Raw genomic sequence first — 24,745 nt, 5'->3', positions numbered from 1 at the left:
ACTAGGCTAGCAAACCAAAGACTCAGGTAACGTTCTGGGGCCTTATTTACTCCGGAGCAGATAGTGGAATTTGAATTTGATAAAATGAGAATTTAAAACTCAAATGATGACTATGAAACCATCATCCTTAGCTGGTCTGGCCAGATCCACAGTAATGTAGTTGGCTTTTAACCTTCTGAAATGGCCGACTAAGCCACAAGCTCTATCAACTGCTGGAAAGGAGAAATCAGACAAACCACTTAGCATTGACTAAGGCACTGGAAACCACAGTAAACACAGCCCTTTTGACCCTTCAAACGTCCAGGGGCTAGTGCCAAAATTGGGAGAGCTGATTCTCAGACTAGTCAAGCAATATCCTAATGCACTCATACTCAGAATAATGCCTTACAATAATCGCCGACATCACAAGGACCATACCTGGGAATGACCCATTCCAGCAGGAGAACAAACACAGGAGAGGTGGCAGCAGAGTAGCACACAATCAAGAGAGAGATAGCCCAGGAGTCTTCCACATTGGCTCCAGACAGCATGAGGTTTCATGGTATGACATCCAACATGGGCAAAGAAACGTGCTGATTACTATAGAGTCCCCAATCAATCAGTACGCCATGTTGAAGAGCAATTGGAAAAAATCATTGAGGATAGCAAGGGTGCAGAATGTACTCTGGACGAGGCACTTCAAATAGCCACAATCAAGGGAGGCTCAGCATCACCATTACTGACTATTTAACTCAATATCCACAGCAAGGCTGGGTAAGCTACTCGGCTGTATCAAGCCTCTACAGAGAAGTATAACAAACTGAACATACCACTCGGCCAATAGCCGATACTGCATGACTTGGTCAGGGCATTGTCTTGGACCCAACCATTTTCACCTACTTCATCATTCACCTTCTTCTCATCATAAAGTCAGTTTGTGAAATTCAGTTCAATTTGCAATTCTTAAGCAAGTGAAGCAGTTATACCCAGACAGGTGATCTGGATAACATTCAGCTTTGGGATAATAAATAATATGTAACAACTGCGTCACTTAAGTGTAAAGTCACCTTTCCCTGAAATTCAATGTTATTACCTTAGTTAAATACCCCAGTGCCCAAAAGATCACATTTGACAAGAAACTACACAGGACCAATTCGGTTTGAACAATAGCTACAAGAGCATGTAAAAGGAAAGCGTGTTCTGCAGTAAGTGACTTACCTAACTCTGCAGAGATTTTCCATCACTTATAAAGGGACAAGATATTATATTTTCCCCTGGAGAAATGCAGCTCCAACTACATTCAAAACATCCTCATCCAGGACAAAGCAATCGCATTTATCAGATCGACTCCATTATCATTTAAATGAATGATTAAAAATTAGCACAATTCCAGGATTCAATACATATTTTAATTAAATAATTAATTTGTAAGAAAAGGAAAACTCAATCAGAACACACTTCAGAAAAAAAAAGTTAAATAAGTGGTTAAGGACAAAAATTGTAATTGCCATTTCATTCACTAATTGAGAGTTTCTGCTGAAGAAATACGGTCACCTTGTACAAGTGAATACTTACTGGTACAAGTATAGTTTAAGAAAACTTAACACAGCTATGTGACTTAAGTAGTTTATTGAGTTTGGATGAGTAGGGCTCTCATATTTATTCAAGTTTCTCATCTCCTTCTTCCACGTCTTTTAAGCTGAGAACTTCCAGGGAAGCCTTTCCCTTTGTTTCACGTCGGATTAGTTCATCAATTTCTCTGAAGCAACCAGGATCAATCAAACACACCTAAAGTAAAACCAGAAGTGATGTAAACTAGTTGTAGAAATGATAGAAGTGTTGGCAGAAAGCTACATGCACTTTTCACATCTGCCAACTCTATTACATTAAACCTATTGTTCTCAAAATCCTTTCCCAATACTAAGTCATTATTGATTGTAAATTATGCTTAATCTGCCTGAGTAGCCAGTTGTGGTAAAGGTCTTCATATCCTAATAACTGAGTATTATATATACATTCTAGACAGCAAAGATGTTAATTTTCAGAACCTCTCATTTTTACGGCACATCTCTCTCAACCAATATCAATTGGATACAGCCACTCCTGGGATGCTAGGTATTTAAATTGTCTCCCATTTCCCTCTGATACAGCGAGCCTTTGTCTGCTTTTCTCCATATAACTCTCAATCATCTCTCAAGCATGAGATAACCTACCTTCATCCACAAAACGGTTCCACCCATTCTCAGACACTTTCCGATCTTGAAGAAAATTATCCCTTTCATATAATGCTTGGTCTTCCTACTTTTGTTTTCCTTCACTTTCTTTTAAAAAAAAAGAACTATGGGTATTGCCGCAGATCACAAACTGTCTTTTATTTGGAATTGTAGATTTTCTCTGCACTTTAAAAGAAAACTCAGATGTTTCATCTTCAGAATTTAATTTCTGAAGGTCTCACATGGGAAAATATACTGAACTAAGTTGCTCAGTCCTTATATGCTGTCCTCCATACAAGATGCTAACTCTTGCGGAGTTTGCTTCCGCTCAAGCGGCTAGAGCAAGTCTATATCAAGAAGATGGCAAGAACCACAGCTGGCCCAACATGTAACAACTTAACATTTCCATTGGTATATTTCCTAGCAAGGGCTAAGAATGAGCAATCAGGAGTTGAAATCTGATCCTTTTGCCAGTCCAGTCTAGGCCAGCTGAGGATTCAAAGCTGCTGTCCCAGTCTCAGATGTGTGAATCCTGTGCTGACACAGCATTAAACAGAGACAGTCAAGCAGTTTACACTAAATAATTTCTGTTTTTACTCACCTGAGCAGGCTTTCACTTCCTGAAATCATCAGGGCCATTGTTTTATGTTTTTCTTTCATTTAATAGCATTTAGATACTTTGATCAGTGTTCTGCTAACTGCTTTATGCAGCTCAATCTATGTACATTCAGATTCACTTATCTATAATGCTGAATAAGTCATATTCTATTTCAAATACACGACAATAAAATATTTTGATCAATATATATAGGGATAAAATTGTGCAGTTTTCATCTCAAACATCAGTGAAAATGAATAACCTAGGAACTGAAGTAAAACTTACAATATCTAAATCTTCAGCAAATTCTTCACTTTCCATCACTTTAATCAATGGCTTCAGCTTTTCCTTAAGACGCTTTCCATCCTTTACTGGGAGCCTGAGCCGGAGTCTCATTTGAGCACGTTCAATCTTCATACTGTCCTTTAGCAATCTTATAACTTCAAGTGCCTTTATAAAGAATAAAATAATGTTACTTCAAATCATTTTTATTGGGTAGAATTTATGACAATTTCAATCCATTTAAGAGGAAATTATAATAAAACTAATTCAAACAATTATTTTATTTTAATTATAGTATAGTACTGATACTTAATAGCAGTTGCACAGGTTTGATTGCTATTAGAGCTTCAACTTTTACTTATTTGGTTAAAACTAGTGGATTACTTTCAAAGTGCAATTAAACACTGTCAAATCGCCAGCTAATCAACATATAGTCAGATTCTGCAAATAACAAGTGTATGACCAAATGTGAATGACCAAATAATCTCTTCCTGGTGACACCTGAGGGTCCTCCAATACTGCAGTACCCTCTGAAACATAAACTAATGATATGTGCTGAACAATGCAACTGATGGGCAAAGAGGAATAAATGCCAGTGACCACTGAATCCCAAGAATGACTCAAAAAAGCCCTTAGCAGAATTTGCACTTTGAGAAACAAGAATGTGACAAACTGAGGGAAGTGGATCATTCCAAAATTTAACTAAAAATGTGAGAAACTTAAAAAAGTTCCTCAATGATTAGATTCTCAAATTTGCATTTCAAAACTCAAAAAGCAATTAAGCAGTTTAAAACTGCAAATATGGTTTGTAAGACAGAAAGAAACTAGTCTGATAACGCAAAACAAAAATCCTATTTTTAAATACTGCAGGTTATATTTATCCAAAGTAGTTGTTCAGACTGAACAAACAACTCCTACAATAACTTTTGGAAATCTCACTTACTAGTAAGGACCATGACCATCAAAACACATTCTATAAAATCAAAAACTATTGTATCCAAATAATGATACATTTTAATTTACCTGCTGTTTTGTACTCCTGTTGGCTTTCACAGAATAGTGGATATCCTTCATGGCTCTCTCAATCAGGTTTACGGTGTAAGGTCTCTTAGTTTCAGGGTTGACACACTTCTCTACTACTATAGTTGCTATATCTCTGAACATCTGTTCAAGCTGTGCATGTCGTTCCTTATCAGATACTTGCAACTCACCCTTCGCTAGAATCTGTCAAAAGAAAATATTTAGATATGCAAAAAATTTGAGTTTAGTTTAATTAAAAAGGATCTAGTCCTCAAGCTGAAATAATCCTGAAATGTTATGAAAGAAAAAAACGCAAGTATTTATTTTTAACAGCTTTACTGACTATTGTGTTATTGATTAGAGGCAGCTTGGAAATAGACAGAGTGCGGAATATTCCTGACTGAAGATAGTTTTATGGAGTTACTGCAATAGAGCCACATGCCATAACATCAATATCTGCTACTTCTGAATGATTAAGCAATGTGAAAATGTAATTCCAGTGTCACAAACTAAATTAAATGGGATCACTTCCATTCTTTCCTCAGCCAACATGCCAATCATAAATGAACAACATTACTCCTGTAAGGAAGGAACAACAAAATAAGACAAGTGACAAATGCACCGAACAAGTTTTTTTGGTTCATGGTATGTGGGCATCTATGGCTAGGACATCATTTATTGCCAATCCCTCATTGCCTAGAGAGGCAGTTAACAGTCAACCACAGTGCTGAGACTCTGGAATCATATGTAGGGCAGACTAGGTAGTGTTGGCTGATTTCCTTCCAGAAAGGGCATCAGGGAACCAGATGCGTTTTTACAACAATTGACAATGGAGACCTACAGGTAGTAGCAACAGACAAACATAAAAATGAGCTGTTAACTTGAAGTCAGAACACGCATCCACTTGCCTGCTAAACAGCTTAAGTAACAAGTGAACGATAGACAAGGCTAAGTGATCCAACAACAACAGACCAGATCTGAGCTCTGTGGTCCTGCAACTCACTGGAGGAGAAAGCTCCACAAATTTCCACATCCTCAAAAGATGGGCAAGACAACACATTATTGAAAAAGATAAGGTTGAAGCATTTGAAACCATCTTCAGCCAGAATTGGCAAGTGGATGACGCATCTTGGGATCCTCTCAATGTCCCCAGCATTACAGATGTCAGTCTTCAGCCAATTCGATTCACTTCACATGCTACCAAGAAATGATTGAAGGCATGGGACACCGCAAATACAATGGACCCTATGGCTGAAGGCACAGGATACTGCAAAGACATTACAGCCGAACAACTTTCTAGCTGTAGAACTGAAGGCTTGTGCTCCAGAACTTGCTGCACCCCTAGTCGAGCTGTTCCAGCACAGCTAGAACACTGATATTACCAAATAACGTGGGAAATTGCCCAAATATGTCTGTATGCAAAAGCCAGGACAAATTCAATCTAGCCAATTACTGCCTTATCAGTCTCCTCGTGATCATCAGTAACAATGGAAGATATCACCAGTGCTATCAAGCAGCACCTGCTTAATAATAATCTGCTCACTAACTCTCAGTTTGAGTACCACCAGTCACACAGGTCCTGACATCATTGTAGCCTTGGTTCAATCATGGACAAAAGAGTTGAATTCCAGAGGTGAGGCGAGAGTGACTGTCCTCGACATCAAGGTTATACTTGACCCACTATGGCATCAAGGAGTCAATGGGAATCAGGGCTATGGTTTTGGTGGTCAGTTTTCTCGGTTCCAGGATATATCTTTGGGAGCTCTTTCTGGATAGTGTCCGAGTTCCAACCACCTTCAATGACCTTCTGATAGAGGGCAGGTCTAAGGTAGGGATGTTTGTTGATGATTTCACATAGTTTAGCACCATTCGTGACTCCTAAGGTACTGAAAAAAAATCCCCATCCAAATGGAGCAAGACCTGGAAAATATCCAGCTTTGGCAAGTATCACAAGTAATACGAGTCACAAGACTACAATGACCATCTCCAACAGGGCAGAATCTAATCATTATCCCTTGACATTCAATGGCATTACAATTACTAAATCCCCCGTCAACAATCTGGGTGTTAACCTCAACCAGAAACTGAACAGGACTAGCCATAGAAAGACTGTTTACAGCAGCAGATTACAGGCTAGGAATCCTGTAGCAAATAAGTAACTTCCTGACTCCCCAAAGCCTGTCCAGTACAAACAAGGCACAAGTCAGAAGTGTGATGGGACACCCTCCACTTGCCTGGATGAACGAAGCTCCAACAACACTCAAAAAGCTTGACAACATGCAGGCCAAAACAGCCTGTTTGATTGGCACCACATGCTCAAACATTCACTCACTCCAGAACTGACGTACAGTAGCAGTACCATCTCCAAGGTGCAGGGTAGAAATTCACCAATGCTCCTTAGACAGCATCTTCCAAAGTCACGACAACTACCATTTGGAAGGACAAGAGCTGCAGGTAAATGGGAACATTGCCACCTGCAAGATCCCCTCCACCATCCTGACTTGGAAACATGGTTCTTCTTTCAGTGCTTCTGATTCAAAATTCACAAGTCTCTCCATAACAACATTGTGAGGTTACCCACTCCAAATGGATTACAGCAGTTCAAGAATATAGCTTACCCACCTCATTCTGAAGGGAACTGAGGGATAGGCAATTAAATGCCAGCCCAACCAACGACGTGCTTATCCCGTGCATGAATTTAAAAAAGCCAAGATCAAATGAGTTGCATTCAACAGTAGTAAAAATATTAACCTGAAATTCTTTGAAGAGGTAATTCTGTTTAAGTGGTGTATATATGAACTTGCAAAAAGCATTTGATACAAGTCTGTTTTGTGGATGAAACTGACAGTAAAGTTTAACTCATGGAATAAGGGACACAGTGATAGGAAACAGACCAATGGTTAATGGATATTTGTCAAGTTGGAGCACCTCATCTGGAGTCCCTAAAAGCCCTGTCCACCATCTACAAGGCACAAGTCAGGAATGTGATTCACCAGTTGCCTGGATGAGTGCAGCACAAGATCAATGCCATCCAGCAGCCTGCCTGTTTGGCACCATATTCACCAACACTTGGAACTACATCACTGTTCTTTCACAATTTGCTGAGTCAAAATTTGAACACCAATCCTAACAGCGGTGGGAGCATACCTACACAAATAAACTGCAGAGGTTCAAGAAGAAATCACCACCTTGAGGGCAATTACAGATACCCACTGCAATGCCAGCGAAGCTTACATTCCATGAACAAATAATAAAGCATATTCTTCCGCTTTATTGCGAGTAAGGTCACAGACCATTAATGTCAATCTAAAAGACTGTCAATTTAAATAAATCTATAAACAAATGCATTAAAAAGTTGAGTTCTTGATGAATATTTAAGTAGTAGATTATCAAAACTAACCTGTTTACATATTTCCGTCAGATCATCTGTCTGAAATGCTGCAATACAATCATCTTTCTTTGCCACCTGTCCTTTTGATACATTTGTAAATACGGTGTGAGTCTGAAGAACTTCATCAAGATCCTTTTCACTGAAAATGCATAATATTATGTTGGAGAAGGAGAACTATGTTCACTCATACATAATTAAACTCCAAGATCCTTCCCTTTCTAAGCTACCTAAACCATCACAGATGATTACTAATGATTTCTATCACCATTTATCCTTTTTCTTCCCCAGATGCAAGTCAAATGTTTAATGCTGGACTCTGTTAAGGCCCATTAAGGCCCTGTTAAAGCCCTCATTGATTTTTCATTATTTTATTCTATTCTTTTATCAATATTGGTTTGGAGCTGTGATCTAGAAATTGCGACCTAAAGATGACTTTTGGACTGTGGGTAACAGCTTATGTTAAAAGGACCAAGCAAGCTTTTGTTTATTCGTGAAGTGAATTCCAGACTGGTTCCTGGTCAAAAGATTCTGCAGACTCTTTGTCAGCAGGGAAGAGCATTATGTTTAAACAGACAGCAGAAATGAACTTTTAACAAGATCAGTACCTGGAAGCAAGTCTGAAAAAAACCTTACACTTAAGCAGATGGTAGATGTTGAACAGTAACTGGAACCTCGTTGAGGAGACGGCCAGTCTGTCAGGGAGTGGTCAGAGTTGGAATTTGTGTTTTCTTTGAGAAGGAGTCTGTTGATGCTACAGCACAAACATTTGAAAGCTCCTTACCTAACCTCCTATGAACAGCTCATCGAAGCTTAGAAAATAGAAAACTAAATTATAAATATTGCTGCCATTATCTGAGAAAGCTGTAAAGCTGATCCTTATTGACTTGTTCAGAAAATCAACAAAAAAAAAGGCATCATTTATGCCTATGGAACAATACATCATGAAAACCACTCAAATAATCTGGCCAGTTTTGTTATTTTCTTTTATTTATCCCTCAACTGTTTTGTTCATCTGTATGTCTTCGATGTGCATGGGGCTGGCAACCACACGCATGTTAGATTACTTTGTTTTAAAAAAAAAAGAACTTCAGGTGCTGGAAATCAGAAACAAAAATCAACCCAGAAATTGTTCGAAAAAACTCAGCATATGTCTGGCAGCATCTGTGTACAGAAATCACAGCTAATGTTTCGGGTTCAAGTGAGCCTTCTTCAGAATGGAGAAGATTACCTTGTTATTTAATTTATTCATAGAATTTGGGATTAGTTATTCAAAAGTCTGGTTAGGAACCATTGGGGTTAATTTTGAGGGTCTCTGAATGTTTTAATTTTACTGTTTTGTAATTACATTGGTAAAAAGGCTGATTTGGTTCAGCTGCCTCCATGTCATAACTCCAACTGGAAATCAAACCTTTGGCAAACAAAATAATAAGAAAAATTATGCTTTTAATTCACATTTTATAGAAATATTATCTAGTAAGTGTGAATATTTGATCAAAAGAGAATATCCCTTCCGGCAGGTTATAAAAACACAAGAATCACTTAAAAAGAGATTACTGATTTGATTTAAAGCTTCAAACTAATTAAAACTTTAAAGTGAAGTTTAAATTCCCAATGCTAGCTGCATGGCCATCAGATACTCACGCTCCGCTCCTCCAGCTCATCACCTTGTTCTTGTAGCAGGCGATTTCAAAGCGTTTCCCCGCTTTCTTCATCCGCACTATCGCCACATTGGTCAGGCGGATCTGGTTCGTGGGAGTGAAGATGGACATTGTGGCCGGGAGCCTGGATCAACCCGGGGCAAACCCGAGGCGTCTCTCTGCCCCGTACAGGCCACAAACCCCGGCTCCTCCCCGCGGGCTCCGGCCTGGATCAAACCCCGGCTCCTCCCCGCGGGCTCCGGCCTGGATCGGGCCCCGGCTCCTCTCCGCCTCTCAGGGAGCTCCAACGGCCGCAGTTTCTCGGACTCGAGCCGAGTTTCGCGCTCTCAGTGACTCTCCTCAGACCGACATCAAGCAGCTCCCTGACTGTCTGTGAATTATTTTGAATTTGATGACGACATTCGGAACGACAGGCCCCGCCCACCCGCACGACCCGGATCCACACCCGCCGGGAACAGGGGGACGCGATTGGTCAGGGCAGCATTGTTGCGTCATGGTTGTGTTGTGTTCTGAGGAAGGGTCACCTGACCTGAAACATTAACTCTGATTTCCCTGCACGGATACTGTCAGACCTGCTGAGCTTTTCCAGCACCTTGTGTTTGTGTTCCTCATTGATGGTATCTGCTGTTTTTTCGGCTTTTCTTGTTGCGTCATTTGTCGGGCTGGAGGTGAGGTGAGGTGAAGGGAAGAGGGGGGTTGGTATTAAGTGGGTGTGGGGGGGGAATTAGTGGTGGGTGGGGCAAGTGGCAAGTGGCAAGTGGTGGGAGGGATTAGTATTTGGGGGCATATGAGGGAGGGATTGGTACAGGGCAGGGTTGGTGGTGGGCAGGAGTGGTCAGGGGCTTCGTGTTGGTGGGGGGAGTGAGGTGAGGTGATGTGGGACAATGGTCTGGTGATGAATGTGGATGAGTATTGAGGAGGGAGAGGTGATTAGTCTCATGGGGAGGTAATGGGTGGTGGGGGGGTTAGTATCAGATGGGAGGATGATAAGTGAGTGTTGAAGGGGAGGTGGATTAGTGTCTAGTGGGAGCTATTGATAAGTGAGGGAGAGGCGATTAGTTACAGGTGGGTGGGTGGGTGAGTGAGTGATAAGTGTCAGGGTGTAGGTGTATTGGGGAATAAGTATCTATAGGCTATTTGAGTGTGAGGGCATAGGTATCATCAGTGACTGATAAATGTCTGAGGAGGTAAGTGACTGGGTACTGTAAATCTGTATGGTATCATGCATTGGGAACACAAACTGTTTCTCGGCTGTAGTAGGAGTGCTTGATCTTGTACTTTCCATATGACAACTGTGTTAGGACAATTTATTGTATCAAAGATGCTATAGAAATGCAATTATTATTGTCTTTACATTTTCTCAAACTGTACAACATTGAACTCTATAATTTTAAACTGAATTCACTTAACCATCAGCAGTTTGTTAGATTTGTGAACGATTAAAGTCATTGCAGTTGGGCTGAAGTTGGGGAGTTTGATTCAACTGTTTTGAGTTTCTTGAGTTCACAGAATCTCGGTGTGGTTGAAGCACAAAAGAGGCTTTTCATATCTGTGCTGACTCTCTGATGGAACAATGCACAGTGTACCACTGCCTCACCACTTGATTGCTCCACACTTCCTTTTCAGATAATGATTTAATTCCCTCATAAGTACCTTGCTCATTTCTACCTCTACCAATTTCTTAGGCAGTGCATTACATATCTGAATTTTGTCATCCCATAAGAAAATAAAAAATGTTGCAGGCTAAATCAACATCTGTTGTTCATCCCTAATTATGCTGGAGAAAGTGTTCGCTAACTGCTTTCTTCAACCACTGCAGCCATGTGGCGTAGGTACACCCACAATGCTGTTGGTGAGGGAGTTCCAGAACTTTGACCCAGGGACAATGAAGAAACAGCAAGGTAGTTCCAAGTCATGGCAGTGTATGTCTTGGAGAGGAGCTAGCAGGTGTGGTGTACCCAATCATCTGCCACATTGGATAATGTGATGTGATGTAAGGGAAGGGATTGCTAATGTAAAGGATTTACATGCATTTTAATATTTAATTTTTAGTTTGGATCTTTGAAAGATGCCTGGAAAGCATGCTGACTGCTACAAAAATACTTAATAGTTAATGTTGATGTCTTTTAAACAGTTTAAGAGAGAGTGAGTTTTGGAGGCTAATGGGAATTTCTATACATTGGGAGAGTTTACAAGTGAACATAAACAGAGTTGTGCACTAAATTTTCAGATAAGATATTCTGGGAAGTTTTGGACTTAGCAGAAACACCCACAGCTTGAAAAAAATTATTCTTTAGTTTCAGTTTGGGCAGTTGTGCATGGTTCTTATCTGAAGCTGGATATCTACAGTAATTGCTCCTAAGAAAGAAAATATAGGTGTTAAAATAGGTTACTTCAGTGTAAGGAGATTTGTTTAAAAATTCCAGTTAAAGCCCCAGAAAGGTAATTTGAGGCTGGGAAAGTTAATGCTCAATTATATGATAAATCAAGGAAGAGGTTATCAAGTTCTTATGACTGGGTAATGAAGCGACAGCTAAGTCAAACCATCAGTTGGTGCAAAAGGGCATCCTGTCTAATTTGTGTATTGTAATGGCATTCTATTTACTGTCTTTATTGTGTTTTGAAATCTTCAAAAATGTAAATTGTTTGGTTATTGTATTTTATCTTTATTTCTTTTGTATAATAAATTTGTTTTATTGTTAAAACATGCAATAATGCAGTCTTGGGCTTGTGTTTCACTGAAAGATCACCTTGCTTAAACTGAAGGAAAAACAAAATTTGATCCATCAAGCCAGAGTTCAGTCTGAGATCGGACATGTCCAGTGATAACATCATCTAGGACCCTAAAGCACTCAAAGGTGCCTTGATGAGTTACTGCGGCACATCTTGTATGTGGCACACACTGTTGTCAGTGTGCTCAAGTGAATTAGAAATAGATTTTATTGTGATGTGTGTTCAAGTACATAAGCACATGAGAACAGTGAAAAGTGTATGATTCCATCATTTCTGGTGAGGTAAAAATTGAAAAATAAGGTAACAAAGTTAAAATTTCAAGTCTTCTTAGTATCAAGTAGAAAAATAAAAGAATATAGTTAAAATTTCAACTCTAAGTGCTTAGCCATTCTGGGCTTGCACTGCCTCCAAGGGCTGGATCACCTCCGCTTTGGCCCACTCTCCGGGAGACCTCAGGCTGTTTGCTCTCGCTGTCACCACAGATGCTAGGGACCTCCCTCGCCACCCTGTCGGGCTTGGTCTTCTTGCGTTGGGCTCAATTTCTAACCGTCAAAGTCTCAAACCACGCACCAGACCACTAGCTGACCACCAATGTCCTGATCTTGGCCTCCAGTTGCTGCCATACTCTTGACCACAATGAGCTGCGATGCTGCTGACTGCCAAAAGCTCTGATCTAGGTCCCCAGCTGTTACCATGCTCTAGACTCGATGAAGCCGCAATACCGTTGCTGCTGCTGCTACCTCCGTGACCGAGCTGTCTCCGGAAGGTAAGTAAGTAGAGGGGGAGAAAAATCTTAAAAAAAACTTCAATAAACAAAAGAAGACAGAAATGTAGATGGAATGGACATGCCTGTTCTGCTGCCATCATCTTGTGCACGCTGGAGGAGGTGGTGGATAAAGTGCCAATCAGTGAGACGTATTGTCTTGGATGGTGCTGAGCTTCTTGAGTGTTTGTGGATAGCTTCAGTATCTGAGGAGTCATACATGTTGCTGAAAGTTGTGCAATCATCAGTGAACACTCCCTCTTCTGATGGAGGGAAGGTCAGTTATGAAGCAGCTGCCCTTGGCTAGGACGCTACCTGCAGCATTTGCTACGTAAAAAAAGCTTTTCCTTACGTTGCTATTTCTTCTTTTGTCAATTATCTTGAATCTATGCTCTCTTGAACTCCATCATTACACAAATAAGAAGTGCTTTCCATATCTACTGATACAGACCCCTGATCATTTTAAATAGCATGTCAGATCCCCTCTCTGGCTTATGTAAGGAAAACTGCCCCAACTTCTTCAATGGCTGGGCCTGCATTTATTACCTATCCCTAATTGCCCCTGAGAAGGTGGTGGTGAACTGCTTTCTTGAACAGTTGTAATCCCTTTGTAGGTAGACCCACAATACTATTAGGGAGGGAGTTCCAGAATTTTGACCCTCTGACAAATATACAGTGATACATTTCCAAGTCAGGATAGTGGGTGGCTTGGAGGATACCTTCCTGGTGGTTGTGTCCCCATATATCTGCTGTCCTTGTCCTTCCAGATGGTAGTGATTATGGGTTTGGACCTGAGGATTCTGTGACTCTTTTTCACGCTCTCTCTAATGCTTTCGTATCCTTCCTTAAGTCTGGTACCCAAAAAAGATGCAATAGTCCGGATGAGACCGAACCAATGTTCTACACAAGTTTAACATAACGTAATTGTGATTGTACTTTAAGTTGTATTTATTAAACTTAGAACGCTGTGCAATATATTTTCTTAGCCACTGTTTCAATTTGTCCTGTCAAATCAATTATTTTTGCAAATGTATGTGCTGGTCCCTCTGCTGCACATTGTTTAGAATTGCAACTTTTGTATTATATCTGTATTCTTCCTACTTCTCTGCCTTAAATACCATCTGATGTTGTACATGGGTCTGAAAAGATTAATGTTAAGGAGTGCCAACAGACATTCTCAATGTAATGTTGTGATACTAGACTTGTGGTAGAACAGTTGAGGATCTCAATGGGATGAGTTCTAACATTAGATCTTTCTCAAAAGTCTTTGTAATAATGTCTATCACAACAATGTAACAGCTATTTGTTGGCATGTGTAAAACTACTTTATTCACGACAAGAGACTCTTTTAGTTAGACTAGGTAGAAGTCTTCCTCTCCCACATAAGACCAAGAAAGCCTTGAGGTTTTTCTACACTTTAATCAGGATGGTGGCAGCAACCTTCAGCATGAGCAGCAGTTCATTCAATGGAGTGAGCTGGCAATGGCTCATGCAACGTCTGCCACTTGTCTGCCCATTGCATTCACCTTTCCATGTCCTTTTGAGCTCCTTCTGGTTAGAAATTGGTTGAAGTTGAGGACTTGGTAGAGTTAGAGATGATGAAACGGTTGGATCTAACTGTTGGGAGTGTTTCAGTTGATGAAATGTTTGGAGTTGAGTGTTTAGGGGTACAATATTACTTTATTTGGCCATGTGGTTTGGAGTTGGGCTGCTGTAAGTTGTTGTTGTACGGAAGTCCTCCCGGCATGCTCGGCGGGTCTGATGGCGGCGCTCTGTGATCGGGGATGAGGAGCTCGGTACGGACTCGGCAGCTTTTGCCCAGGTGTTTGAGTTAGTGCCGTGCCGAGCCGAGCGGGTCCTTGGCCGGGTCGGCGGCTATGCGGCAGTTCCTCAGCCTGGTTTTGTTGTGCCTTTGCCGGTCGGGCTGCGGGGAGCAACGGGACGACGGTGAGTGAGGCCGCTGCCGCCCGATCCCATTGATGGAGATACCCTCATTGCTGCTCCGGATGGAAGAGCCGCCTGAAGTTTACAATTATTTGTAAAACATCAGCTTATTCCCCATTTAGTGAAGGACTTACTTCAAGACACTTCACTTTCTTTCGCAATGTGCCATCTCGTTCCCGAATATCTCGCCCCTCTGTTTCCTTTTTCAACGTGTCTGTTTAAAATATTGCAGGAGGGATATTCATAAATATAATCTGTTCAAGTAGAATCCTCTCCCCCATTATTCAATCTTTAATGTTTTTGCTCTCTTTGCTTCTAATTGTAAGTCCAATTATTGATTACTATTTTGATAAAGAAATTCCTCTCAATTAGAAACAAAAACAGAAATTGCTGGAGAAATTCAACTCAGTCTGGTGACCCTTCTTCAGAGATATTAACTTGGCTTTCTCCCCACAAATGCTGCTAGACCTGCTGAGTTTCTCCAGCAATTTCTGTTTTTGTTTCAGAATTCCAGCATCCGCAGTTCTTTGTTTTATTCCTCTGAATAAGACCTGACCCCCCCCCTCACTACTGTGAAATTATATCCTTTTGCCCTGCTTTAATGATTTAGATTAAGGTGTTTACTTGTCCAAAGTTATTTACCTGAGGAATTGATGCCAGACCAAAGGAAAGATTAGGAGTAATGCCCAAGTCCATAGTCTGAACGACAGATTTTAAAAGGGTCTTCAAAGAGGAGAGACAAATAGAGAAACTGAGGGTTAAAGGAAGGATTTCGAGAGAGTTTATTCGAGAGAGTTTAATAGAGACAGTTTAGGTATGCTGGGTGAAATAAGGCCAGAGGGCTGGAGGGTTTAGGCAGAACATATATGTAAAGAATTCATTTGGTTTTGTGCAGTACGTCAATATACTCTGCATGTCCTTGAAATACATGTTGAATTGCAGCCATTGTTCTTAAGAGATAGAGTTAACCAAATGTCCATGAACGATACAATGATCAGATTTTTGTTAGTGATAAATGTTGGTTAGATCATTAGGGAGGTGTTTTGATAATTGAGTAACAGAATGATGTTTTCACCTTGAGTGCAGAGACATAGCCTTAATTTAGCATTAATCTGAAAGACAGCACCTCCAGCAATGTAGCACCCTCACCAGTGAATTGAGAGAGGTTACGTGAATAAATAGATGAGAGACTAAGACAGGATTTAAAAAATATGATTGAGCATTTAAGTGGGAGTTAAATGTAGATCATAGAGGAGACCAGATCCCACATCGTAGTGTTATTGGTCGCATGATGTTTACAAAGCCTTTCTTTCTTTCCCTTTTCTAGTTCACATCTTTGATACCTGGAACTCCTTGCAGAATTGTGCGTTGTCATTATGGCATGTTAGACATTACATCTATTCGACCATTGTTGTTGCCATAGGAGTTTGGGTAACTGTTGAGTATTTGAGTAAAAACTACAAGGTAATAAATTTACAAAGCTCTTTGTGTGATTTGTAACAGAGGCAATAAAGTATTGAAACTTAGGTTTCGGTCTGTCATTTTGCCATATTAGTTATGTGACTTTGAGTGGTCACTTAACATTGAGATGGTGGATGGCAATGTGAATCAAAAGAATATCAATGAAGATCATTTCTTGATCTCTAATCTATGAGACTCCAAAACAATGAAATAAAAATGAGGATCAGTATGTAAATACTTTTATTGTTACCTAGCTAAGTCTTTAAAACTTTTTTTGTAAATTTAAAGTTGTTAGTTTGAAAATAAATACCGTGTGCAGCTACATCTGTTTTCCACTTTCTCAATATTAAATTATTTTGATTGTGCAAATGTATTTGATTCCCTGTATATTATGCGCGCACACAGTTATATAATGAAAAATGCACTGCTTGTGAAATGTTTTTGTTAACAAGGAAGTTGACTGTCTGCTGCTAAATATTTTGAACAGCAGAAAAATGAGGACAGCTTTGCGCCCAACATTGCTGACGAAGTTATTCAAAATGGACACTTAGTCCAAGAAGTAAAGGAAATTCATGTTGCTGGGGTGAAGATTTTCTTTGGCTCTCAGATGGGTACTGCTGAGGTAAGGATTTTAAAATAAGTACACGTTTCAAAACTTAGTAAACAAGCGTTCACCTTCTCACTTTAGCTTTCATCTCACTCGGCTTTAAAGTTTTATAATACTTCAGATGTCAAAAGTACGCTTTAGATTCCAGTTTTTCATATATAGTTGGATGTAGTGATGAATTAAATAGGCTTGAATTCCCTTCATAACACGAAAATAACATTTAACATTCTCGTTTATAGTTTATACCCATTAGGAGTTGTAGAAATGTGTTGAATGTTTCAACATTAAAGTGGTTGCTGGTCTGTTTGAAAGTGACGCAACTGAATACGGAGATTGGATCTAGGTTGATCAGGCCAGTAATCAGCTAAAGGCTCATATCTTATGATAGCAAGGCAGTTGTTGCAGCAGTGTAGACAGGAGTTGTGCATGCAGAGGTCCTGACATAGCTGACTCAGCATGAATTGCCTGGGAACTTGAAACTTCTGATGGGCAATTACGCAGCACCCAGATCCTATGAAAATGACATCACTTCCAAGTAAGAGTCAGAGACTTTGGAGTGTTCCAACTGACTTAGTTTAATAGTTACCCAGGAAAAGTTAGAGAATTAAAACCTGCTGTAACGACTGGATCAGAATTAAATTGCTCACCCTCCCATCCTGACTCCCCTGGAGCTGACCAAGCTAACCTCAGCTCTTCATCCCATACTCCCCACAAACACTGATATGAAACCTGATTTACTTACACGTGTGCACCCCCCCACCTGCCAAACATCGCCATGGCTCCGACCGATCCGTCGCAGTGATGTTCCAATCTGACACTGTGAAGACTGGACTGGACCTACTCACCTGCCTACCACCCTACCCTGCATCCGTTTGGTACCTGATTTCCCAATACTCCCATATACGTACCTGAAAAGGCCGCATCTTAGGCAAGTGGATGGTTTTTAATCTGATGTGGATAGGTGGTTCCGATCCAAATTCAGGACCTAGGCATGTTGTCTCGAAGGATGTGAGGCTGTCTTATTGGATCACATAATGTTCTCGGCCTGGACAGGATAGGATTTTGGGAAGATATTTCCTTTTGTGGGAAAGACTAGAGCTACTGGATGGTTTAGAAATATGAGATGTTCCTTTTAGTACAAAAATAAGCAAAAGAAATTCTCCGAATGTTGTTAACCTGTGGAATTCTCTTCACCAGAAACCAGTGGAGGCAATGTTATTGAATTTATCCAAGGTAAAATTAGATAGACTTTTGATAGTCAAGGGAGTCGATGCCTATGGGGTTCAGACTGGAAAGTGGGGTTGAGACCGCGACCAGCTCACCCGTGATCTTATTGAATGGCAGAAGAGGCTCAAAGGACCAAATGGCTGAATCATGCTCCAAATCATATTTTTTTTTTCTGATGAAAGAACATCAACCTGAAACATTAGCTCAGTTTTTCTCTCTAGGTGTTTCTGGGCTTGTTGACCATTTCCAGCATTTTCTGCTTTTATTTCAGATTTCCAGAATCTACCAATTTTGTGTTTGATCAGATTATCAGAGCTAGTCAGGTCCATAGCTCTCCCAAGGGGTTATTATTGAGTACCCAACCTTTCTGGCTCATTGAGTAACTTAAAGGATAGGCAAGTTTTTTGACTGTTGGATTGCTTCTGCTCATCTCCAGAAGCATGGATGTTTTGGCTTGCAGGGCATGTTTTAGACAATTAATTATGTCTTTGTGGCCGACAAAGATGCAATTCCATGCCTTGATAATTCTGCATTTTTGTTCCACTGAGGAATTTGTAATCCATTTAAACCTTCAAAATTTAGACAGGAAAGACAAGTAAATAAGAGCTACAAGTGAAAATAGGACTTGTTGATTTTAACTGACAGGGTGAATTGTCAGGCCTTCGGTGAAAGTCAAGATGTCCCTGAACTAGATTGGGATACTTATTGCAGGTTACAAACATGCTTAGTTCTTCGTTGTTCTATATTCCAGCAGTATACGAGTATAGGATATACTAGAACAAAAAAGTCTGAGATATCATGAATAAATAAAACAGGACTTCCCAAAGTTGGGGTAAGAACCTTTAAATAGCATCGTGAACTGAAGTTTTGGATTTGCAAGCTCGGAGTCAGCAATACCTGCCATGGAACTTTGACATTATAATGGTTCTGCCTCTGCTTGAACAGACGCTTCCTCTCTTGCAACAATTTTCAGCCTAAAAATGGAATCCAGGTTGGAGAAAACATTTTGGAAGCAGTGAAATAAAAACAAAATAAAAAGAGAAATACACCACAGATCTGGAACTATCAGTGGAGGGGTCAGTAATTAATGTTCAGATCAATGAGCTTTCAATAAAACTGGAAAAACTTAGTAAGATAATAGGTTTGAAGTAAGTCAAAGGGGGACACATGAAAAAAGATAGTTCAGTGATAGGTTGGAAAGCTGGAGAGATTAAATGATAAAATAGTTGGTGGTGCAAGACCAAGGGGATTGGTAGTGGGACAAGTTGAGAAACAAAACAAGTGTTGAGAAAAATTATGAATGGTTGAATGATAGCCAACCACTGTCTGAAACCAAAAAAAGAAAAAATGAGCAAGACCAGAACCTACAAAAAATAGGAAATAAAATGGAGGCACAGATTACAGTCTGAAATTGTTGAACATAATGCTGAGTCTGGAGAGCTGCAAAATGCTAAAGGACGAGGTGCTGTTTCACAAATTTGCATTGAGATTCATTGGAATACTGCAGAAAATTGAGGACTGAGACATCAGCAGAAGAGCAAGGTGGAGAATTAAAATGATGATGGGACCAGAAGCTCTTGATCATGATTTTTGGACCAAATGAATGTGTTCTAAAAATTGGCCACCAAGTTATGATTGGTCTCAACAATATACAGTACCATATACAGTATAATAAATTGAAAGAAGGGCACATATTTTGCTGTTTTGTCTCAAGCAGTTTTGGGGTCTTGACGAGTGAAGTGGCATGACCTTTGTTGCCTTAATTATGGGAAATTGCTGTGGGATGTGAAGGAGATATTGGGGGTGAGTGACGAATTAACTGATTTCATTGAGGAAATGCTGGAAGGCCAGTGGACAGTGTATTTGGTGCTATCTCATTAGCCTAGTTGGTAGGGAGTTCTTGGTTGTGGGGTAAAACAGACATCAGAAATGCTACAGTGGAAGGTCGTTTTGATGATAAAATGTCCTTAAAGAAAGCCGCGTATAATGAACTGTTGAGAGAGATGTGGGCTTCTTGTGAATATTTATTAAGATCTTTTCAGGTTGCCTTCTATCACCTTGGTAAACATGTGATAGAATAATGGAGTTGTTGATTGTACACAATAAACTCTTGACGTGAGGTAATGAAAACCTGTGTGGTTGAAAGCTCTGGGAACCAAATCTACAATTAGCTGTTCCTTTGTGAGTATTGCAGTATTTGAGGGGTGGGTGGGAGTGAGGGTGGTGGTGGTGGTGGTTTCTCCATTTTTGTCCATTGCAAACCTGCAGCTATAGCTTATTGTTTTGCTCTAACTGACCTTCGTAAACTTCAGAAACATGTCCCAGCTTGCACCCTGTTTTTTGTTAATATGTATTATTGTACATCCCTCTTCTTTTGCTTCACCATCTTTGGCAAAACATTCACCCATTTTACATTGTCTGAAATTTTCTTATCTCTTATTGTCTCCATCTTCAGAAATATTCTGATTGAAATTTGTCTGTTCAGTCTCTTCTGATGTTCTTTTCACCCCATATGAAGCACCATGGTACTTTTTGTATGTTAAATGTGCTGTATAATTTTGTTGCGGTGTGAGAAGGAAGTTCGCTCCATGTTTGGCAAACCGAAATAGATTTGTAAATAATTTGATTTAGATATTCTTATTCAAACATGTTGTAAAGTGCTTGGGCCAGATATTGGAAGATTCTGCTCATTCCCAAAGCTGTGCCGTAGATTTGAACTGAGACTGCTGTTGCTACAATGTAGAATTAGTGCCAGACAGAATTTTTGCAGAGCGCAATTTCTAAATGTTGATTTTATAAGGACTTTTCTCAAAAAAGATTTTGTATTCCAGAGGTTTGCCAAAACTCTTGCAGAGTCTGTACAAAAACTTAGATTACCTGTGGAGGTTATTGATCTGAAGGAATATGATCCAGATGAAAACCTGGTGGAAGAGGTTGGTTATTTTATATCGGTTAATTTGTATGTTCTTAATCAAAGCCCTGATGATATGAAATTGAGTAACTAACACCTTACTCGTCACATTGCATGGGGCAAGTTGGATGATTTACTATTTTATACTGAGCGTTTGTCGTCATTTGTGGTGGGTTTCTAAATGTAGTTTCAGACTGAGTCTCAGCAGCAAGTTTCAGCGTTAAGAGTTCCCTATTCCATTTTCCATTCGTATTTTTTCATTTCCACCTCTGTGTGGGCATAGGTAATTAGTTCGAAATGAAGATAAATTGTTTTTCTGCAGGAATTTTATTGAGATTGCCTTCACTGATTTCATGTACAATGCTTTTATCTTGTAACTTGATAATATTTACGGTGGTTATTATTCATTGACACCACGTCTAAGTTCTAGTTCTGTTGAAATAACTTTCCAACCTTGTCAGAAAGAGAGAAATGAATCACTTTTAATGCTTTAATGTATTGTTCCAAAAGCACAGAATATTGCAATCTTTAACCATCCAAGACTAAAATTTATGACTTTGTAAAAATTCTAATTGAGATGTTTTGAAATAAAAAAAGTCCCAATAACTAATTATTTTGCAAAATTTCCTACTATCTGATCTTCACAATTTCTTAATGTCACTGGGTCAAAATCCTGGAGCACCCTCCCCCACCTAATGGCATTGTGTTTGTACTGATACTAAGTGGACTACAGCAGTTCCTGAAGTCAGCTTGCCACCATCTTATCAAGGGCAATTAAGAATGGGCAATAAACGCTGGCCTAGCTGTTGATGCCCACATTCGTGAATTGGAGAAAAAGCCTTTTCAGACTCTGATTCAGAGAGAAATTTTGAAAAGTTAATTCATGCAAACTGTAGTTTGACCCAGAATGCCCATTGGGAAGATGATTGGGCTGAGATAATACTACAGAAATGTATTTACTGTATTAATCAGATTATTTAGAAAAAAATACTTTGTTTGTGCAGGTCTGCAGTAAAACTATCTGTGTATTCATGGTTTCCACATACACTGACGGGCAACCAAATGAAAGTGCTGCCTGGTTTTGTAAGTGGTTGGAAGATGCAACACATGACTTCAGATATGGCAAGACTTATCTCAAAGGCTTGAGATATGCAGTATTTGGCTTGGGCAACTCTGTTTATGAAAATCACTACAACACTGTAAGTATATTGACTTTGACTTTGTTTCTGCACCTGTTCAGGGTTCTGCCATTTGGCTGCAATCTTCAAAAATATGTACAGAATTCCTCAATTAGCATATGATAAGAATTAACTACCTTCTGCAATTTCATTGCAATTTGACCAATGCCAATGACCTGTAGAGAGCAGGAAGACACTCTGTAAAGCATGTGGTAATCAGAGACCAGCAACATATTCTATTTCTTTGTTGTAGATTCTATAGCCCTGTGCTATACATACCTAGCATTCTGATCAAGTTTGCTTGCATTTGTCTATGTAGGTTTTCTTTTTCATGTTATTTAAATGTTGTGAAAATACATCAGTATAAGATAGATTGCTGTTGCGTCCAAGGTTTTGTTAAAGGTGCTAGCAATGCAGTACTAAGATGAAAGCCATCCTGACTACATTTTTGCTCAATAGTTATGTATTGTCCATGTCTTTCATGTACATTGCATGTTAATGTACTTTAATGTTTTATGTGGGAATGATTTGAAATCTCATTATGAAAATGAGAACTTGAATCTGATTTAAAAACATAGCTGTAATGTAAATCTGAGACATGTAAAAATAAATGTGAAGTTATCAGATTGGTGTAAAAGCCCAGCATATTTGCAAAGCTCTTTTTTTAGAGAAGAAAACCTGCACCCTTGCCCAGTCTGACTTCGATTAGACTCCAGCCACACACCTTTGGACTTACAAATGTAGTTTTCCTGACATGCTTTTCTAATTCATGATTATCTTTATAGCTGAGCACTGATTTTTATTTTTTTTTCTCTCTTGTTCTTCATTCCATGATTGGAAACTCTTTATACTGAGTCTTCAGTATACCCATTTTGTCGTCTTAATTTACTGTCAGCAATGAAATCAACCATTGCAACTAACTGTGCAGTGCATGACCTGTTTTAGGTTGGCAAGAATATTGACATGTGGCTGTGGATGTTGAGTGCCAGTCGTATTATGACTCGTGGAGAAGGTGACTGCAATGTAGTGAAGAGCAAACATGGCAGTATTGAAGCTGACTTTGATGAATGGCAAGCCGTATTCTTGAGCAGAATACAAGCACTCTGCAAAGAGGAAAAAAAACGAATGTAGTGGCAGCTGCAAAAAGGAGAAATGTAAGACCAAAGACCAGAAACATAAAGAAGATTCCAATCAGAATGAAGAAGTGCCAGAGAAGATAAAAGATTACAGTAGTGAAGAGGTAAATTAAATCACATTAAAGGTACCTACTCAGTGTAACAAATGGTCCCCTCACATTCTGCCCTCCAATATACTCACGAAGGACTCGGCTTGCATCACTATTCAGTGAGTTTCCCTTTCTTTTGCTCACTGATAAATGATAACTCTGATTTTGGTTACTGGGCTTCTAAAACCTGCTTATCTTAATGCAGCTTGTGAATGGTTAAGACCGTTCCTTCAAGGGCCCCCACACAGCCACACTCGCTCCAACTCAGCAGTGTGTTTTGTATTACATTGAGAGGTCATGTACTGCTAAATTTTCTCAGTAGTATGTATAGACTGGGTAAAGAGAACAAATATTTCTAGTGTTTTTCATAACATTTATTTCCTGCAGAATCATTGAACCCATTATCATTCCTAATTTGTCAGTTCAATTCTTCTATTAAAATAGTTTTGTGAATAGAAGGTACGGGGAGTCTGAACTGGACATCAAATTCGGTACCGACCAGTTGCCTGAATTGCCTTATCATTATCCTTTCCTGTTCGCCAAGCTTGGTTCCTCTTGCCAATAGCTCTCAATGGAAACACTTCTAAAATTAGCTTTATTGTCAGTAAATACTTATTTTCTACCTGGCAGAGTGTCTGATCGCATCGATTTAAGGTGGGAAATGAGCCTTGAAAAACATTGGAGAAGGAGAAACTCTTATTGACTGCTAAAGTTCTGTCTCCTGTACCAATGACCCTGAGATACTGACCTCTTTCAATGTTGACGGTAGGGCAAAAACTGTAGATACTAAGGAGTCCCTAAATCTAGGCCCTCGGTCCCATAGCGTATGAGGTGGTCCTATAGACCACCTGCAAGCCATCAACAGTGAGACAGTACCAAATTAGTCTTAACATTTGTTGCCTCAAATACTCAAGGCCCTGACATGAACTATTGACCTGGTCCAGAGTTTGCTCATATTTTGATCATGAAAACTTGGTTAAAGGACAAAATGTTGGAATAAATGAGTTAACTTTTTAATAGGAGACTGATACAAGTATGATGCTACAGTGATATGTTGGGGTGTTGGCCCTTTTCAATTTGTATTAATAATGTAAATGAAGGGACCAGATATAGTAAATTCAAATATACTTTGACCAATACTCACATCATGACTACTACCCTTTAGTCTGATCACTTTTTCTTAGCCTGCAAAAGAATCTGGTTTTTCCAAGGTTTCCCAGCAAACATTGGTTTCATTACTGCAAGAAATATCTTTGGTCCACTTATCGTAAAATTCTTTTCTTTTCTTTTTTTATTTGGATATTGAAAATGTCACAATATTTTATCTGTTATTTTAATTCCCGGTTTAATTCCCAATGGTATAGCTTAGGTTTCTACTTAACTTTTTCTACCACCTTTTGTCCATTTACGAGAATGATCATTGATCTTCTAGCCTCCCCATCATCTTCCATTTGAAATTTTCACCTCCTGTTTAAATCGATTCATAGTCTTACCCATCCTTGTCACTTAGTCCAGCCTTCAACACTTACAACCCCATTAAACCTTCTACTCCAAT

The 24,745-nt window shown here is 39.5% G+C and overlaps 2 protein-coding genes across 2 annotated transcripts in view; one reads left to right on the top strand and one right to left on the bottom strand.

Moving 5' to 3' along the window:
- Positions 1-1,591: 1,591 nt before the first annotated feature.
- sbds (SBDS ribosome maturation factor) lies at positions 1,592-9,566 on the bottom strand. The gene is made up of 5 exons (XM_020513256.2): positions 9,125-9,566; positions 7,493-7,622; positions 4,096-4,296; positions 3,076-3,240; positions 1,592-1,767 (listed from the first exon to the last, which is right to left on the bottom strand). The coding sequence occupies exons 1-5, from the start codon at positions 9,250-9,252 to the stop codon at positions 1,639-1,641; spliced, it is 753 nt and encodes a 250-aa protein (XP_020368845.1). The 5' UTR covers positions 9,253-9,566; the 3' UTR covers positions 1,592-1,638.
- Positions 9,567-14,380: 4,814 nt separating this feature from the next.
- Positions 14,381-24,745, top strand: part of tyw1 (tRNA-yW synthesizing protein 1 homolog (S. cerevisiae)) — a 106,897-nt gene continuing 96,532 nt past the window's right edge. Inside the window, 7 exon segments of the mRNA XM_020513258.2 lie at positions 14,381-14,584; positions 15,909-16,045; positions 16,530-16,664; positions 20,708-20,809; positions 21,792-21,986; positions 22,911-23,089; positions 23,091-23,205. Coding sequence (XP_020368847.2) covers positions 14,515-14,584; positions 15,909-16,045; positions 16,530-16,664; positions 20,708-20,809; positions 21,792-21,986; positions 22,911-23,089; positions 23,091-23,205 — 933 coding nt within the window. The 5' untranslated portion in view covers positions 14,381-14,514.

Source organism: Rhincodon typus, chromosome 26 (genome assembly GCF_021869965.1).
Source record: "Rhincodon typus isolate 14 chromosome 26, sRhiTyp1.1, whole genome shotgun sequence".
Classification (NCBI taxonomy): domain Eukaryota; kingdom Metazoa; phylum Chordata; class Chondrichthyes; order Orectolobiformes; family Rhincodontidae; genus Rhincodon; species Rhincodon typus.
This window is presented reverse-complemented; position numbering and strand designations above follow the sequence as displayed.

Excerpts from the sequence above, each read along its gene's own strand:
- sbds (XM_020513256.2), bottom strand. The coding sequence starts at position 9,252 with ATGTCCATCTTCACTCCCACGAACCAGATCCGCCTGACCAATGTGGCG. Across the intron at positions 4,297-7,492 it reads TGACGGAAATATGTAAACAG|ATTCTAGCGAAGGGTGAGTT; the intron begins GTTAGTTTTGAT and ends TTCTTTTGACAG. Across the intron at positions 1,768-3,075 it reads TTGCTGAAGATTTAGATATT|GTGTGTTTGATTGATCCTGG; the intron begins GTAAGTTTTACT and ends GTTTTACTTTAG.